Consider the following 18,902-nt stretch of genomic DNA (forward strand, 5'->3'; position numbering starts at 1 on the left):
CGAAAATGTGCAAATACAAGGACCAAAAAGGCGGATTTTATATTAGAGGGACTAAAAAGGAAAAATAAAATAAAAAATTGAGGAACCATTTTGATATTTAACAAGCGACAAGTGAGTGTCAAGATTAGATTGTAAGCCCACTTTTCTAGAAGTCTAGAAATTTTTTTAACACCACTACATTTGGTGAATAATGAAAATGACCCTTATACATTACCTTTTAATTCTTATAATTTTATTAAATAAAATAAAATCATCTCAAAAATAATATATGTCTACACACACATTTAGTCAGCTTAAAAACAAAGCAAGAATAGAGAGAAAATGCTGTTGCTACAAATATTTATATATTGAAATGTGGAATAGAAAATACAAATGCAAATGCGATCAAATTTTGCTCCGTAAAAAGCTTGGACTTGATTCAAAATTTCAAGTTTTTAAATTGAGCTTGATTCTGATTTTTAAGCTCAAAATTAATTTTAAACTAAGCTCAATAAAATTTAGTTTAAAAGATTAAAATATATAAATATGTATCTTAATTTTTATGTATTTATAATATATAAAATTATATTTAAAATATTACATAAATCGTACAATTTATTTTAAAAATTCAGGCTATAAAAAATTTTAATATCACCAACACAACAATAGAAGCATTGGTAAAACATTTCTATCCCTGAATAAATATTTAAATTACACTCCGGTTTGATTTTGCAAATTAAAATCGAGCCACGCTCCACCAAACTTTCTTGAGTTTAATTTGCTTGATTTACCAAAAATCAAAGCCGAGCTCGAGCGGAGAAAAGGCCGATCAAATTAGGCTATCTACAACCCCTAAATACATGTCAGCATGATCCAAAAGTTTAAAGTTAAATTTTTTCATTATTAGAATGCTAATGCTTGAACAAACACAAATTATGTACATGAACAATATAGTAATTAGAAATTAAAGCAATTTTAGATAGTAAAAATCAAGCAGCAAAAATTAATTGTAACACACAATGCATTTGAACAACTTGAATTAGAGCTGCCAAAGGCATTGACATTGGAAACAAATGCAGAACACTTGTAACTGAGAATGGATATTCTTGTACAACAAAAAATGAACTGTCGATACTTTTACACAACAATCGTAAATTGATTTCAAGCTGCGTCCGGAACCGATGCTTGAAATGATTTTCAAACAAAACTGAAGCACACCAGAGTTAAAATAAGCAGAGAAAACGGACAACAGCACCAGCATTGCATGTATTAGAAACCAAGAATCAAGAATTGATATAGAGTCTCAAAAGGCTATGCTGCCATCAGCATGTATAAATCTCAATGATCGTGTTGTTTCTTCATCCAATCTCGAGCCACAAGCAGCATAACCTTTTCTTTGTACAGTCTCCTAAATACAGCTGCTGGCACTATATGTTTCTACGAGTCTTCTAGTATATATGCTGAACACTAATATCCACAACAGGGTATCGAGATCCAAAATACGGAAAAAGATACCAAGATCTGCAAATTCAATGTTCTAAGCTTCCAACTGAAATCACCCGAAATTTCAGTACCCAGTCATTCAGAGCTCCTGCAATGGCTATGGCACAAGATGGTCACCAGTGCACAGGAGCTTAGTTATCATGTCATTACAGCTGATTCGGTTCACAACCAAACATCAACTGAGCAGATTTCATTGGATTTGCTTGTTTCATGATCATGAAAGCAAATCAGGAGAATGGGCAAACCAAAGCATTACCAACTTATAAAATGCCATTCAGTACTCGCTGGTAATAATCATATTGTCGAGTCCGCCATGCATCTAGGCTACTACTGATCAAGGAAAGCACCAATGACACACATTGCTGTTTTATATCATGAGAAATGGCTGTAAAAACCTCCTGCTGATAAAAATAGACAGGCTAATTGAACAAAGTGAATACAAACCTCTTCAGTGAGATTTAAATGAAATCGCTTCCTCAAATTCTGGATTGTTCGAGGGCCACCTTTGAAACAAGGAAAACCAGAATCCTGCAATCACGAGTCAGGAGGGACGAAAATAAACCACGATTTCTTAACAGCTGATGGCTAATGTTTCATCTATAGTACAATTTTGCATTGATAAAAGATAACCACAATATGAATTTCTTCTTGTTAATCATCATTCACAATTGATAGTGAACCACATCACTACCACTATTTTATAGGTATTTCAAGGACCAAGGTAGAAAGTCTTTATCATTTTGCAAATAAAAAGCTTAGCACTCATACCATATCAAACTAATCTTCCTTTTATTTATACATCACTCAACAGCATCTTAAGCAATGCGTATTTACCTAAGAAAAGGCATGACAAATAACAAAAAGGGTAAAATGTGAATGCCATTAAATTTTGAAATAGATGGATTATATATAATATAATTCCTAGTCAGTTGCTACTGAGTGTTAATATATGTCCCTTAAGCTAGGAAACTGTTGTGCTCCATGTTTGGCATACTTGACTGAAACCCAATATTGTGCCCTTATTTGAGAATCAGAAATATGGGCAACCGAAGCAGCATGAAATTTAGAAAAGGGACAACTAAGCAATAGCATCATCATCATCATGAAAGTTGTTAAATCCAAGAGATAATCAATGGCAAGAGAAAACTCCACAATAAGAACAAATATTAGAAGTGAATGCTAGTAAGAAATAAGCAGATGCCACAAAAAGAAAATAATATTGTGTGACCAGTAAAAAACAAGGCAAATGTCAGCAAATTCATGGTCAAGGGTGCTTTTGACAAAAGAGGGAATTGCAACAATATAAACACCAATTATCTGGTAGGTAGATCTTATTCTCAAAATGCACAAACACAATAAAACAATCACTTCAAAAATATCAGGGGGAAAAAGTGAAACACAAGCTTAAGTTACCTGCAACATTTCAACAAGAAGAATAATGCGCTCTGCATGCTTGCGGCATGTAAGAAAACCTTGTATGCATAATACCTGCAGAGAACAGGCAAAGAACGTAGATAATTCAGACCATTGGATAGCCTATGGCACAATAACATAGGGCGATTGCATACCTTAAAATAATCGAAGAATTCACTTGGGGTTCCCTCCGCATCAGAATCCATTACCTGATTCGAATTTAAAAGACTAATGGTTTCAAGATACACTAGCTATAATCACATGACAATTGTACTCGCTATTTAACTGGAAACAAAATTGACAGAAAAGATGGTGCACACCTCAAGAAGTTCTCGGGTTAACTTAAATGGAGCACTCTCAAAATTTACACCCCCCGGAGAATTAGATAACATAAAACCAAAATCAATATGTATAATATGTCCTTCCTCATCCAGTAAGAGATTTCCATTGTGTCGATCCTTCACCTAAGAAACAAATCAATTCTCATGTATATAAATGAAAAGAACTTATCAAAAAATTTAGAATAGCAGAATTAACAACATGATTAGGATCTTCATTGGTGATTATCAGTCTGTGCAAGAAAGTCCAAAAACAACAAAGTAAAATCATAAAGCTGATGCATCAAGAACTTAGTATTAAGCATTTAAAAAAGATATATAGACCAATTAAAATATATATATATATATGAATGGTAAATAATACATTGAAGTTATGGGAAAAATATTGAATGCAAAAATGAATTAGGACAGAAGCTTATGAAGCTATTCTTGATATAGGTTATAACAAAGCTTCACTTCATGTAGGTTAACGTTGAGCACAAAAGCCCTTTCATATGTGACATGAGCATCTAAAGCATATATGCTCCATGAAAATAAATGCATCATGTGCATGTGAATTAAATAATTTAATGTTTATTTCTGGTAAAAACCTCTGACCGCTAGAAACCAACAATTTAGAAATTGTTCTCCATTTTCAATTATTTAACAAGTCTTTTGGTCATCAATAACACACTATAAAAATGACCACATATCAGAGTTTGTCTGAGGAAAACCGTGAGTCAAAAAGTCATTCTCTACTTTCAAGAAGTTGGTTGTCATTCATTTAATTCTCTGTTGTTTTTCTTTCTAAGCTTGTTTAATGTTTTGCTGAGTTAGAATGTTAAATTCTCTATGTAATTTCCTATGCACAACTTCTATATAAAGTTGTGTCTAGCTCCTTTGAAGGATGATGAAAGAATAACAAGTGCGGCAGCACTCTATCACTTAAAAAATTCAATAATTCTACTTAGATACCTCTCTTTTTTACAACAAATTTGGTATCAGAGCTATGATGATCTCCACTGCTAGAACCATGTTCAATTATTACCAAAACCAAGTCCCCATTTTTAAAGGAGAAAATTATGGAAATTAGGATGATCAGATGCATTTCTTCTTCATTGCATGAGACCTGTGGGAGATTATTGAAGAAGGATATGATAATTCTCTATCAGTAATAGATGACCCATCTTCTACAAGCAGAAATACAAAGACCTCATCTCAGGTTTTTGCTCAGGGCAAAGAAAAGATCTAGAACAACGCCCTTGCCTTGAGTTACCTCCTTAAAGGAATTAGCAAGACCATCTATCCATGCATTTTTGGCATTAATAAAGCTAAAGATACATGGGAGACTCTGAAGAAAGAATTTCAAGGATTACTGAAAATTGTAAATCAAATCAAAGCTTATGGCAATCAGATTGAAGAAAGAAGATAGTTTAGAAGATTCTCAGAAGTCTATCACCAAAATTTGATCACACAGTTACAACAATCGAAGAATCAAAAGACCTCTGAATTCTGACCATATATGACCTTTTATGGTTCCTTAGAATCACATAAGGAAAAGAATCAAGAGATTATCAGGTCAGTCTTTGGAGCAAGCTTTTCAATCAAAGGTCAATTTGGGACGGAAAAATCAAGAGAAGAAAGAAGGAAACTTCCAGCATCAAGATCAGTTTCAAAAAAGTCAAAATAACCAACCCCGAGGATGAGGAAGACACCAAGGCAAAGGCAGAAATACTCAACTTCCAAGAACTAGCAATTAGGGAAATAATTGCATCATATGCAAGAAGTCCAATCACACTTCAGCTAAATGCTATTTAAAGTGTAAAAGGTGTTGTATTCCAAATCATTCAAATCGAGGCTGCTGGCACAAGAAGAATAAAAATTCAGAAGCTAACTTCAGCAAAGCAAATGATGAAGAACAAGTGTCTTTAACTTGCCTTAATGCCGAGAGTAGAAAAGACCGGATTTGGTACCTTGACAGCGGTTGCAGCAACCATATGACAAATGCCGGCGAGTTATTTATTAAAATTGATAAAATTTCTTAAATTCTGTCATTCTTGGTGATGGAAAATCTGAAAGAGTTAAAGGAAAAAGAATAATTGCAAAAGTTCATTCATGATGTTCTTTACATCCCAACTCTTGCTCACAATCTCTTAAGTGTTGGGCAAGGAAGGATATCAGGTAGTCTTTAAAGAAAATAAGTACAAAGTTATAGACAAAAAGAACCAGCTGATGGCTAAAGTTGAGATGACTCACAACAAAGTTTTTCCATGCTCCATCAACTATGACTAGCCTTAAAGGGTTGAAATTTCAGACAAATCTCAACTATGGCATCTTAGACATGGCCATTTAAATCACAAGGGACTGCAGCTACTTAAGCTAAAAGATATAGTTCGTGGTCTTCCCCAAATAAATCAAAGAGGAGTTTGTGTAGGCTATGTCTATGGCAAGATGCACCATCTTCCTTTCCCAAGGACTTCTTGGAGAGCCCAAGCTCCCTTGGGGCTTGTTCATGCATATGTATTTGGTCCCACAAAAACTCCATCACTTGGGAATTAAAAGGTACTTCATCCTTATTGTTGATATTAGAATGGTATTGCTGTATTTTATTTAGCAAAAATCAAATGCCCTCTCAAAATTTCTAGAATTCAAAGCCCTTGTTGAAAGACAGAGGGTTGAAAATGAAGACCTTAAGAACTTATTGTGGAGGTGAATTCATCTATCAACGATTCATGAATTATTGTAAGAAAGAAGGCATTCAAAGGTAATTAACTATAAGAAGACGCCCCTCAACAAAACAAAGTTGCTGAGAGAAAGAACATAACCATTGTTGAGATGGATCAGAGTATGTTAAAAGGTAAGGAACATCCTAATTCTCTTTAGGTTGAAGCTGTACAGACTACAGTTTACATCTTAAACAAATCCAACAAAATTAGTGAAGAATAAAACTCCCTATGAAACTTTGAGTGGGAGAAAGCCAGAAGTTAGCTATTTAAAAGTGTTTGGATGTCTAGCCCACTCGCTTAACAAGGCTCCAAATAAAGATGAATCAATCAAAAGGGCGAGAAGCTTTTGTTCATTGGGTACAACAAGATATCTAAGGGCTATAGGCTGCTAAATCCTGTTAATAACAAGCTGACAATGACAAGAGATGTCATCTTTGATGAAAAAACAGCATTGCTATGGATTTCTAGCAGCCAAAATTCATCAAATACTCAAAATTTTGCTACAGCTAAAGCATCAAGATCCAAATCAATTGCTGAAACTCAGAAGTTGGAGCCACAGCTCAAAACTCAAGTTCAGGATCAGAAAGTCCAGATAATAAAAGAACTTCATCTTCTTCACCTATTCTAAGAAGATATGAAAGAGTTAGAAGACAACCAAAAAGTATGGTGATTTTAGAAGCTATTTCTCCAACGAAAATGCAGTTTTTGCTCTTTGCTCTAGTGAGTCACATACTTTTGAAGAAGCTGAAAAGGATGGAAAAATGGCAAAAGGACATGGAAGAAGAATTGAACATGATTAATAAGAACAATAGATGAAATCTTGTAAATCCCCCCAAAGGCAAAGACATTATTGGCCTTAAATGGGTTTACAAGACCAAGTATAATGAGGATGGTTCCATTCAAAAAACACAAGGCCATGTTAGTGACCAAAGGCTATTCCCAACAGCCTGGAGTAGATTTAAATGAGACTTTTGCATCCATTGCAGGAATTGAAACAATCCGACTTGTTCTTGCAGTTGTTGTCCAATTGGAGCTGAATGTGTATCAAATGGATGTCATAACAGCTTTTCTTAATGGAGAACTGAAAGAGGAAGTTTATGTGGAGCAACCACGTGGATATGAAGTCAAAGGCAAAGAAGAGAACATATACCAGCTGAACAAGGCACTGTACGGCCAAAAACAAGCTCCACGAGCCTAAAATAGTAAGATTGATTATCACTTTCAGAATTAAGGTTTTCAAAAAAGTTCTCATGAACCAACACCTTATTTTAGGAAAAATGAAGCTGATTTTATCATTATCTGCTTGTATGTTGATGATTTGATTTACTTAGGGAGCAATCATCATTTACTTGCTGATTGTAAACACCCATTGAAGAGGAACATGAAGCTAAAAAGTTTGATGAAAATTAGTACATGACTTTAGTTGGATCCCTTATTTACTTGACTCATAATAGACCAGATATCACTCAAGTTGTTAGTACGTTGTCAAGATTCATGCACAACCCAATTGTGCTTCATTATGCAATAGTAAAAGGTATTAAGATACCTAAAAGATACATTGAAACTTGGATTGAAGTATGGCAAAGTTTCCGAGTTCACTTTGACATGTTTTACCGATAGTGATTGAGCAAGATCCATTGATGATAAAAGAAACACATCAGCCTATATTTTCTGCTTTGGAAACAACACCATTTCATGGTGTTCTACAAAGCAAAACAATGTTGCTTTGTCATCTACAGTGGCTGAATATACTTCAGCAACAGAAGCTGCTAGAGAAGGAATTTGGCTAAAGAAATTGCTTAATGACTTAGGACTAAAGCATGAGGGCCCAACGACTATTTATTGTGACAATATGTCAGCAATTGCCCTTACAAAGAACCCAGTTTTTCAAGCTAGATCAAAGCATATCAAGCTGAGATATCATGTTATTCATGACATTGTGCAGGAAGAAAAGATGCAACTAGAGTTCATCAGCACCAATGAACAACCAGCAAACATGCTCAAACCTATTACTACTGAAAAGTTTTGAAGTTCAGAAACATGTTGGGACTCACTGTTTTAGTGGGGAATTTGAGAGGAAAACCGTGAGTCAAAAAGTCATTGTCTACTTCCAAGGAGTTGGTTGTCATTCATTTAATTCTCTACTATTTTTCTAGGCTTGTTTAATGTTTTGCTAAGTTCCTAGAATGTTAAATTCTCTGTAACTTCCTATATATAGTCTGTGTCTAGCACCTTTGAAGGATCATGATTGAAGGATGATGAAAGAATAGCAAGTGCAGCAGCACTCTATTGCTTAAAAAAAATCAGTAATTCTACTTTAATCTCTCTTTTTTACAAAAGTTCTGACTTCCACAAAAGCATAGAAACATTTCTTAAATAGTAAACAGACATAGGATTAAAACAAATATTTTCATGAAACCAAGCTAACTCGGCACACTTCACAGAAAACCAACAGCTTCATCTTGAACACATACATCAATTAGCTGTCAATTAAAAGAAAGACTAAGCTTACCTGTAAAAGGTAGCACAGTATGGAATATCCAGCCATGCTCTCGACAAAATTTCTCTGCAGAAAATTTGAATGTAAATAAGCAATTTGGGTATATTATTACCATATAGGATCTAACAGGAAAAGTTGTGTTTGTGCTAGGATCTTTAGTGAAGGAAGTGAACAAGTAAAATGTGAGATGAAAATATCAAAGAAGTGTGGTGTGTATTACATAGAAAAATAGATAGAAAAGGCAGTCAACTTATGAGAAGATTCTCAAATAAACATGATTTACATTGACTAACTAGCAATTGTGCTTAGAGAACATATATAACATATTTTCAAACAGTTTCCTCTGGTACACTTCTAATAAATATCAGAAATGTCGTAATTTTTCAACACCCTTAAAGATGCCAAGTTCAGGAAACTAGGAAATATCACATGTCCCACATATAAGACAGGAGGAAATTAGAAAGATACCAGTGCAGAAGTGACTAACTACAGTTAACAACATCATAACCAACAGATCAAAGAGTGTGACACAAAAATGGAGTTTGACCAATAGATGATATCCTCCTATTATTACATTTATATAAGAAGTAATTTGAATATTACAATTCTAATACAGATTAATCGAAGAAATGGCAAATTTGAAATATTAGAAATTGCGTTTATATCAGAAACAGGATCTATCAATCAAGATATATAAGGGATCTCACCTTCTCCCACCAATGCTTTCCCTGCATAATTAGGTTAAATATACAAGGAATATTTCATTTGTTTATTAATTGAATATAATAATATTCACAAAACCCCTTGCTCATATGTTTCTCCAAAAGGTGCTATTAGCCTAACATATAATGACTATTTAGCAGATCTCCTACTAACATAAGCGGGCATTAAAATCCCTGCCCTATAGTCACCTTCTCCCACCAATGCTTTCCCTGCATAATTAGGTTAAATATACAAGGAATATTTCATTTGTTTATTAATTGAATATAATAATATTCACAAAGCCCCTTGCTCATATATTTCTCCAAAAGGTGCTATTAGCCTAACATATAATGACTAGTTAGCAGATCTCCTACTAACATAAGCGGGCATTAAATCCCTGCCCTATAGTCATTCCAAAGGGTAATCCTAATATAGAGGGAAGGTAGTGTGCACATACTGAATACAAATTACTTGGTGCTAACTTTTCAAATAGTCACCTCTTCAAGATGGGAGATCAGAAATTGGCACATAAGGTAAATATCATATAGTAACCTCTAAATTGTTGCCACCATCCTCAGTGGAGATCCTGTAGCAATTCTCAATAAGCATACGTTAACTATTCAGCATATAAAATGACTCTAAAACCCAAACCATCAAGAAATAATCATTGCATATTGCTCCACATGAAACACCACAAACAAGATTCCAAACCCTACCGTTAGGACCATTGACTCAGAGTTATCCAAAAATTGGAAGAATCATATTCAATGAAGGTGCACTAGAATTGTTTTTGGCTTTGACTTTGATTGCATAAAAAAGCGCACCATATCCGTACCTCTATGTAGCTAAAACTTGAGATGATCATTGTTACTTAGAAGGAAAGAAAGTGACATAACTGAATCAACATGTCAGAATTGTTTAAATTCACACGTAGAAGAAGTACATATGGTGTCATTTACATCCACCTATCACTCATTGTCTCCACTGAATCACTTTCTTCCAGGTTAGCACCCACTAAACCAGAAGAAAGGAAAGATCCTTGCATAAGAATTGTCTAAATATAACATAAAGGATCTAAAGCAAATATAATAAGGCCATGCAGTGAACTAAGCTATTCTCTCTGTCTTTTTATTTAAATAGGCCAGTACAGAACCCATCTTTGAGGTACACAACATATATAATTCAAAAATAACACAGTTAATAAAATATGCACATAAAATGGACAATGAAGAATAACTACAAACATAATTATTTCTCAGAACCCCAAGAAAGACATAAAAACATAAGAAGCAAAATTGAAAGAAATTCTACAACCCAATGATCAAATCAAGCTAAATAACCTGTGCAAGCTTAAAATTTGGGGAGTTTTCTTCATATTTTGCAACAAAAAATTCACGCAAACTTGAGATATTAGGAAACCGACTCTTTAAAGAATGAAGAGATGCCTGTACAAAAACAAAGAACCATGGTGGTAACAACCAAAATACAGTGAGAAGGGATATAATTATAATTAAATCAGAAACAGTTGGTATAAATTACCGTGTCAGGAATTGTTTCAATAAGTGCAGTGTAAGAAGAAGTTACAAGGACTTCATAAGGACGCAACCATAGTGGCAAGCCAGCTTCTTGGTATATATCTAAACACATAAATTTGACAAGGAATTCAGTTATAAGTTAGCCAGTCCAAAGGATTCCCACACAAGAAATTAGACCTAGCTTTCATTAATTTGCTTTTCTCCCATTACATATATATATATGCATATGCACATATGCATTGATTTCAGACAAAAGCAGGATGCCTTTTGGATAATAAGCTTAAAAAAAGGAGGCACTTACCAAAGTAACAATATCCTTAAATTTAACTGATGACTTAATAGACAATAACTTATTAAAGTTCAACTGATCAAAGAATGAAAAGAAGCTCACCATAGAAATGAGCAACAAGCTGCACTGCTAAATGTTCCTGTCTACAATCATCACCGCTCTTCACAATTATCTGTAAATAAGATGTAACAAAGCTTTCTGCTTGTAACAAAGTGAATATATAAGTCTTGCTTATGAGTGCAAAGAGAAAATGATAAAGATGATGGAAAAAAAAAAGTTTAGATAGGTCTGTAGAAACCATTTTTCAATGACTTGGTCAAAACAAGGAAGTCAGGAAAACACCATGCACATTATCCGCCCCCTCAACTTAGTATATACATTCTGCATATCAGTTGCCTGAAAATACAGGCATAACATTTACAGAAATCGACTTGCATGAATACTAGGCATATGGTGAGCTTCTTCCTTTGACTTCATACAATAGCATCACACTCATATTTATCAAAAAAGTGATCAGAAGGCATCTCATAGGCAATTATGAAGCATCTAACTCCCAAGTCACAAATAAAAACGCAGAATTTACAATTCCAATACAGTAAGATCATGTCTTATTATGCTTTTGGTTTGCACAATATAAGAAAAATAAGAAGTGGATAAATCCAGGGATTGTGGTTGTTTTAGCATATCTTTAAAATCCTGAGTTATGACATCATTTTCCGCTTAAGAATTAACATTACTCATCCATCAAGAACTTCCCCATGTTGCATTTTTGCCTGGTGAATATACCAAGGCAGCTCAGACAAAAAGCACATAATGCATTAAAATCATCTCTATTAACCAGAGTCTAAAATAATGCTTACCTGAAGCACCAATTAATGCATTTGACACTTCATCATATATATAAAAGAAAACAGAGAACTAGTTCATCATTGAACAAGATAAACAGAAGAGAAATTTACTTACTGAACGCAAATCCCAACCAGGTAATTTTCCATATATAGATGACCTCCGTATCCTTTCCTTTTTAACTTCCCAAAGTTCACCAGATAATGCATCACCAGGTTTAGGAATTCCACCATCCATAAGCTAATAGAAAAGATAAAGTGACAGTTTGGAATCCAACAACAGGGGCACAAGAAAAAAAAAATTGACGCAGTTGAATTAGAAAATAAAAAGTAAATTGCACCTTAGGCTTCACATCTGATGAATCCTGACCAGCTAACTTTAAAGGAAGTCCAGGAGGTGCTTGCCCTTTCGCTGCAGCAGCCTACAGATAAACAAAATAATGTCCAACATGAAAGATTTGGACTCCGTAGGGAATACAGCATGAATATACAGCACTCACAGTCAAGCAATTCACAGTACAGATCTACCACAACAAAATTGCACAACTAAAATATGATTAAAAGAAGACCCTACATTAAATAGAAATCTAAACTACAAAAACCATTAAAAAAAAAGCCACACATAAATAACAAGTAATATGATAATCAAGATATTGGATAATCAAATAAAAAAAAAGAAGCAAAAGACTTAAAATAAATAGAAAATTAGAAATGATAAAATGTTCTTCTCACTAATATCCATTATCAGGTGATTTTAAAAAGGTCAACTAAATCAGAAAGTATTTCACAAATGCATTCAAACCTGCTGCATGGTAAAAGTAAACAAAATTTGGAGCAGCATGGCAGATTTGTACCACACAACAAAGATGAACATAGAAGTGTCATGATTTTATACAGTTACAAAAAGCATGAATGAAATGCATCAAGATGATTATAGGAATTTATTGTTGTCTTTAGGCTAACTAATCAATAGCAAGAAGTGATAAATGCTGAAGTTGAGTTTTGCATGATACCAGGGATCTAAAATTCACAAACTAATGTCAAACATAATATCTAGGATTTGCTTCAACCTCCATATATACATATATATTCAGGCAACCCACATTCGGAAGAAGACAAACAAAGCTAGATATAGCAAAACATTCAATATAGACCTTTCAAAAAACTTAGATGAGTTAAATAATGGTTTTAGAACAAAAATAACTAATTGAAAACTTGGGTGGGTATGTTAAGCAAGCTATTGAAATAATTTACAGTTTAAACTGCACAACCACCCTTTTTACTTACAGGCCCACCTTTACTTCCTCCATTGCAATTGTGCTTGGAACTCGGCGATGATCCTTCCGGCGAGGTGGCTCTTGTTCATCTACATCTTCCATGTTGACCCCAGGAACAGCTGACAAACTGACATGAACCCATTCTGGATCATGATCAGCATTTGACATCAATGAATTCACACCATTTACATTTGGGTTCCCTTTCCAGCCTTTTGGGCGGTCAACTGACTTTTTCTCAATAGAGAAATTAACATGAACAAATTTCACTTTGGCCTCCCATAATTGAGCCATCGCTCGATCAATAGCCTCTGAAGTGGAACGCAGCATCCTACTTGTAGTATCCTGATACATATCTTGCTGGATCCAGAGAGGATATGCCCAAGGAGGTGGCTTTGGCAACTGTGCATCTCCATTTGCTAAAGGAATCCCTGCTCTTGAGAGTTTCTGACCATCTGTTGGCTCTTTTGTAGAACTGGAAAAAGAATAGTTAGATATTTTAAATACTAATGGTCATTTTGTTAAGGCTGCACGGCATGAATTATTGATATTGGTCATCTAGGTGTCAAATCAAAGTTTGGGAAACAGTGAAATAAAGAAACAAATAATTTTCTCCTAGAGAGCATGTTAGTTTGACAATCTTAATGCACCAAAAATCCATGCAATCATTCTAATAACACCATTAAGGAGAGGACAAAGAACAGTCAACATATATAGGCCTGGCAAAAAGAACCATGTACCTGGGGGCTTCACCTTTCAAAACTTCAACACATATCAAGTAAGGAGCTTTCTCCCTAGAATTCAAAAGAACAGCTTCATCTTCTGGTATATGAACCACACGATACATCCCCTTTCCCATAGGAAAGCAAACAACTACATCAACAAATAACAAAACAATGTTAATAGGAATGCGTATTGAAATTTGATGTTGTAGAAACAGATACAACCATTGATGATGAAATCATAAATCTTCAAATAAAATATTTGTTAGTATAATATAATACATCTATATTCTTAATCTGAATGTGAAGGAAGAGAAAATATTTTGAATCGAAATGGAGTAGCAATAAAAATAAAACATTAGCATATATACGCTCATAGCTACATTCACATGTATTACTCTTATATAGATAATTTCTTTTATTATCCCATCAAAAAGAACATAAACTGATTGTCTGATATCCTTCCCAAAAAGCCATCAAAGCCAAGTTGGCTGCAAGCTAAATTGAAGGGAACTAAAATATCTTGTTCTAGAAAAACCAATTCAAGGGACTTGGCCCTATATATAAATACACCCAAATAATTAATCTGCAGCCTTCCTTTGACAATGTCACAGATAAACCATGACTATGAAAGCTAAACTGTAAAACCTGCTGATCTCACATAAGCACTGAGAAGCTGCTAAGTGAACCATAAATGCTTACAATATTACTAATGGGCAGGTATGTCCAGTTCTATGAAATCATTGAGAGTTCTATGAAATCATTGAGATACATTCGGAAACCAACATATACCATTGTAGAGAAGATGAAGTTCACAAAATTAAATAAACTGAAAGCATCATGTTTGGAATTTATTATTAACTCTACCACTCAAAAGGAGATAGCAATTACCTCCGTTATTTTGAGCATCTGCAAGATGAGAGTTCATCTCCACAAGGGACTGGCACAAGAAGAATCAATGTTGGAAAAGTACAAGTGAAGTATAAAGCAAAATGCCAAATTAACATACAGTAGCTGCGAAGTGAAAGGCCAATACCTCTCGAAGAGCACTTTTCCGATCTTCAATGGGAAAAATATCAACCAAGCCATATGAGGTATCGCATAATGTTTGGACAAACTCCAGTGAAGCATGATAAGTTCCTTTGCGAATTTGTGCAATTATATTAGTAGGCAAGGGTGGTTTTGCATGTGATTTTTCATTCCGTTCTCTTGGCGAACCAGGACGCTTCTGCTATGCACAAGATATCGATGAGCAAAAGAGCACATAGATTGCAAAATTCTGATAAAACATCAGAAAAACTATTTACTTGTGATATACATGTTCATATGAAGCTTGCCAAAGCAAAATATCAAGGAAATATAATGCATTGGCAAAGTTAACAAGGATATGCCACAAAGCTAGAATATTGCTGTCTATTTGGGACTAGACCAGATGTCACTAAAAAACATAATAGAAACATTGTATCAAGCTTTATGCGGATTACGCATTTACTCTGATGCTTCTTAAAAAAAATTAGATCTCACTAAAAACAACTAACTGAAAGAACCTAACAAAACCGTCTCAACATATCCATCTGCTGTTAGATGTGCTTAATGAAATAGTTGCATAAAGTCGAAAAACATAATGCAAACAAAGTTTACACAATACCTCTTTATGTTTCTTCAGTCCAAACAATTCAGAATCTTCTATAGACTGGTCACGATCACGAAACAGCCTACGAAAGAAGTTCTCTGTACCTGGACTGCTTTCAATTGTGCCACTGTTAATGCCATTTTCATTTATAACCACTGTCTTTGCTTCCTCAGGATGTACTCTGAACAACCTGCGGAATGATAAAATTTCAGAAGTCTCCTCCTCTTCCAAGCTTTCATTGCACCTACTGCTCTCCTCATTCTTATCACGCCCATCCCTTTTCTCATCATGTTTTTCCTTAAAAATCCTCCTGAAAAAGCCATCCTTCTCAGCTTCATCAATGCTCCCATTGCGCTTATCATCCTCCTCAATTCTATCATGAACACCATCTTTCCTCTCATCATTCTTGTCCTTGAACATCCGGCGAAAGAAGCCTTCCTTCTCACTTTCTTCAACACTCCCACCACACTTATCATCCTCCTCATTCATGCTATGTCCGCTAGCTCTCCTGTCCTCATTCTTGTCCTTGAAAATCCTGCGGAAAAACCCATCCTTCTCATCATCCTCATGACCCCCACGACCCCTCTCCACTTCGTCTTCCTTCTTCTCCTCATTCTTATCCTTAAACAACCTCTTAAAAAAGCCTTCCTTCTCCTCATCCACTACACTCCCGTTGCATTTCTCCTCCTGAATCTCATTCTTATCCTTAAAGATCCTCTTTAAAAACCCTTCCTTCTCATGAATCTCATCATCCTCACCACCCAACTTCTCCTCTTTATCCCTGAACAACCTCTTAAAAAACCCGTCTGAGCTCGAACCCGCAAGTTCCTCCTCTTCGTCCTTGCTATCTTTTAGAAATTTCCTAAAAAACCCATCTTTATCTCCCTCCTCCCCTTCTTTCTCCTTACTCAAAAGCCTCCTAAAGAACCCATCCTTATCCCCATCTTCATCCTCCCTGTCCTTGCTATCCCTCAAAAACCTCTTAAAAAACCCTTCCTTATCTCCATCATCCTCCTCCTTCTCCTTGCTGTCCCTCAAAAACCGCTTAAAAAACCCATCTTTATCACTCTCCTCCTCCTCCTTCTCCTTCTCCATGGACTTTCTAAAAAGCAAGGTATCCCGAAGCTTCGGCCCGGGGACAAGCTTCTTCAAGATCTTGCTATTCTCATCAGAAGGCGATCCTTCAGGGGACGACGTAAGCGATAACAACCTCTGCTTCGACGACAGGAGGCGATTGAGAACAGGGTTTTTCGGAGTTGGGCTCTCATTCGCCGCAGGACGAATGAGGGGCGGCCACTCGCCCATCAAAGTGGCTGCGATCTGGCACTTCTCTTGAATTCTCGATATGCCCTCGGAATCATCAGAGTCCTCGAGCTCGGCCATGAGAAACCAGTGAACTTTCAAAGCGATGCGCAGCGATTTAGCGCATGTATCTATTACAAATTTGTCCAGAGAGGGGCTGGGGAGATGAACAAGCATGTACGAGATCTGAAAAAGATAAGCCTCGATGCCTGTTAGTGGCAAGGCATACATCCGATTGCATAGATAGTCACGAACACCAGGATGCGGATGCTTGTAGAGATAGCTCACGGCGATCCACTCACAGAAGAAAGCCGAATCAAAGAACCGCACCAGCCACCCATTCTCACCGGCAGCGGAACTCAGCGTTCCCCCCGGCCTCGCCGCGATCTCCCGTGGCTGCCTGTCAGAGCCCCAAGCGCGACCCAGCCCAAGCAGCCGCGCCATGCCCACTGCCAAGATCAATCAGACCTTCAGCACCATCCGATTTCTAAGGCTTCTTCGTGTTTGCGCCGATTCCAATTAGGGTTTGAATTTTGGGGTTTCTTGCTCTTATTTCGTCGGCTTCACAGCATCGGCCTCGTCGGGGAGCGATGATGAAGAAGAAGAGGAAGAGGGCATTCATTATTCGATATATATTTAATATTTCTAAATAATAATTAATATTCAAATTTATTTTATAATAATATATTAATTAATATATTAATCTATTAATATAAGCTTATGTTCAAAAATAATAAAAAAAAATTTTAAAAAAAAAAAGGAACGTAGGAGAGGGTGGTGCTATCGTGCGCGGATTGCGGATTTATCGGTAAAGTTTGATCTGACCCGTTGGATTTGAAATCAACGGTTGGGAGTGAAGGATGCTGTCACTCGCGTGCTAAGAACGTGAGCGGACGAGGAGTAACGTGCGCGGAGGCATGTGATTGGTGACCCCCGTGCCGACCGTTGCGTTATCGGATCCTCAAAGATCCGCAATTTTTTGAATCCGATAAAGGATCCGATGTAGCATTTAATTAGATAATATATTCTGATTTGAAGATTTGATTATTCTATATGTTTTTATAATTATGTATTGCTTCAGTGAAAATTAATACCAAATTTTTTTTTGTATTTTTTTATCGATTTTGCATAAAAATTAACGTGTAATAATATTATGTGGGTAGGATTCGCAAACCCGTTTTCGAATCCAAACCACTCGATTACGGGTCGGATTCGGATCCTCGAGGCATCCGCAACCCGTATGCAATAACGTGAAAGACGTCACGTGGAAAGCACGTGATTAAAACGCCTTAACGACCGCGCGTGCACAGATTAACGCACGTGCTCACCAATGAAATCACGCCACGTGTCCATTGTATGGTTAACAGTTAAAGAGTCCATATCATTGGAGAATGTCCTAATGTACCACTACAACAATTATTTATTTATTTACTTATTTTTTATTAAATAAATAATTTAGCATATATAAACACCATTATATTGGAGTTTTATTTATTATTTTTTTTTTTTTTGAAAAAATGTGATTTATTGGAGACCATGGGGACAAAAAGAAGTAGGGTATGATATCTATCTTTGGGTTGGAATTTGAAAGGTGAAACAAAAGAATGTGATTGTGTTTCTCTTTATTTTAATTTAGTTGGTATTAGTTATTGATTTCTTTTCTTGCCCACACCTACCTAACCAAATCACAATTGTACATTCTTAAATTCTATTTTCAAATTTTTTAAAAAAAAATTTAGACAAATCAATTAATATTATTTATAATTTTGATATAACAAAATTGTACGTTTCAATATTTTATTTTATTTTTTTTGCATTTCAATTTTGATGCAAAAAAAAAATTGTGATGAAGAAAATCAATATTAGGTCTTCTGTTAAATTTTCTAAGAGGGCCTTCATTTTAATCTGAAGTTAAAGTGAAAAATATATGAGAGTGATATTTTTTTAAGAAATCAAAAATAATATCATTAGTTGTAATAGTCATCATACGAAAAATTGTAAGTGAGTTGAAGTGCTCATGTGAGAAATGATAAAGTGAATGTGTTTCTTTAAAGAAAATGCTAAACAAGTAAAGTATCACTCTCCCGCTCTCTCTACTTCAAAACAAATGAACATTTAATGTGAAAAAAAATTAGTCGTTTTTAGTGATTTCTCTATCACTA

At 35.3% G+C, this 18,902-nt stretch overlaps 1 protein-coding gene across 2 annotated transcripts; it reads right to left on the reverse strand.

Annotated features, from left to right (window-relative positions):
- Positions 1 to 982: 982 nt before the first annotated feature.
- LOC120258994 (phosphatidylinositol 4-kinase beta 1-like) lies at positions 983 to 17,349 on the reverse strand. Of its 2 annotated transcripts, XM_039266506.1 has the most exons (16): positions 15,454 to 17,348; positions 14,842 to 15,033; positions 14,697 to 14,745; positions 13,824 to 13,956; positions 13,105 to 13,558; positions 12,151 to 12,231; positions 11,928 to 12,050; positions 11,067 to 11,136; positions 10,680 to 10,777; positions 10,481 to 10,585; positions 8,451 to 8,504; positions 3,216 to 3,359; positions 3,051 to 3,104; positions 2,896 to 2,970; positions 1,927 to 2,010; positions 983 to 1,844 (listed from the first exon to the last, which is right to left on the reverse strand). In XM_039266506.1, exons 1-16 carry the CDS (start codon positions 17,182 to 17,184, stop codon positions 1,743 to 1,745), a joined length of 3,549 nt encoding a protein of 1,182 aa, XP_039122440.1. In that variant the 5' UTR covers positions 17,185 to 17,348; the 3' UTR covers positions 983 to 1,742. The 2 variants fall into 2 exon arrangements, with proteins under 2 accessions (XP_039122440.1, XP_039122441.1); XM_039266507.1 differs by lacking the exons at positions 983 to 1,844; positions 1,927 to 2,010; positions 2,896 to 2,970; ... (2 more) ...; positions 8,451 to 8,504; positions 11,067 to 11,136 and having other exon boundaries at positions 15,454 to 17,349.
- Between the last annotated feature and the right edge of the window lie 1,553 nt (positions 17,350 to 18,902).

This window comes from Dioscorea cayenensis, chromosome 4 (assembly GCF_009730915.1).
Source record: "Dioscorea cayenensis subsp. rotundata cultivar TDr96_F1 chromosome 4, TDr96_F1_v2_PseudoChromosome.rev07_lg8_w22 25.fasta, whole genome shotgun sequence".
Classification (NCBI taxonomy): Eukaryota; Viridiplantae; Streptophyta; class Magnoliopsida; order Dioscoreales; family Dioscoreaceae; genus Dioscorea; species Dioscorea cayenensis.

Coding starts and splice junctions, on each gene's coding strand:
- LOC120258994 (XM_039266506.1), bottom strand. CDS start 17,184: ATGGCGCGGCTGCTTGGGCTGGGTCGCGCTTGGGGCTCTGACAGGCAG. Junction 12,232..13,104: donor TTGCAATGGAGGAAGTAAAG/GTGGGCCTGTAA, acceptor GTTTATCTGTAG/GCTGCTGCAGCGAAAGGGCA. Junction 11,137..11,927: donor CTGGTTGGGATTTGCGTTCA/GTAAGTAAATTT, acceptor TCTTATTTACAG/ATAATTGTGAAGAGCGGTGA.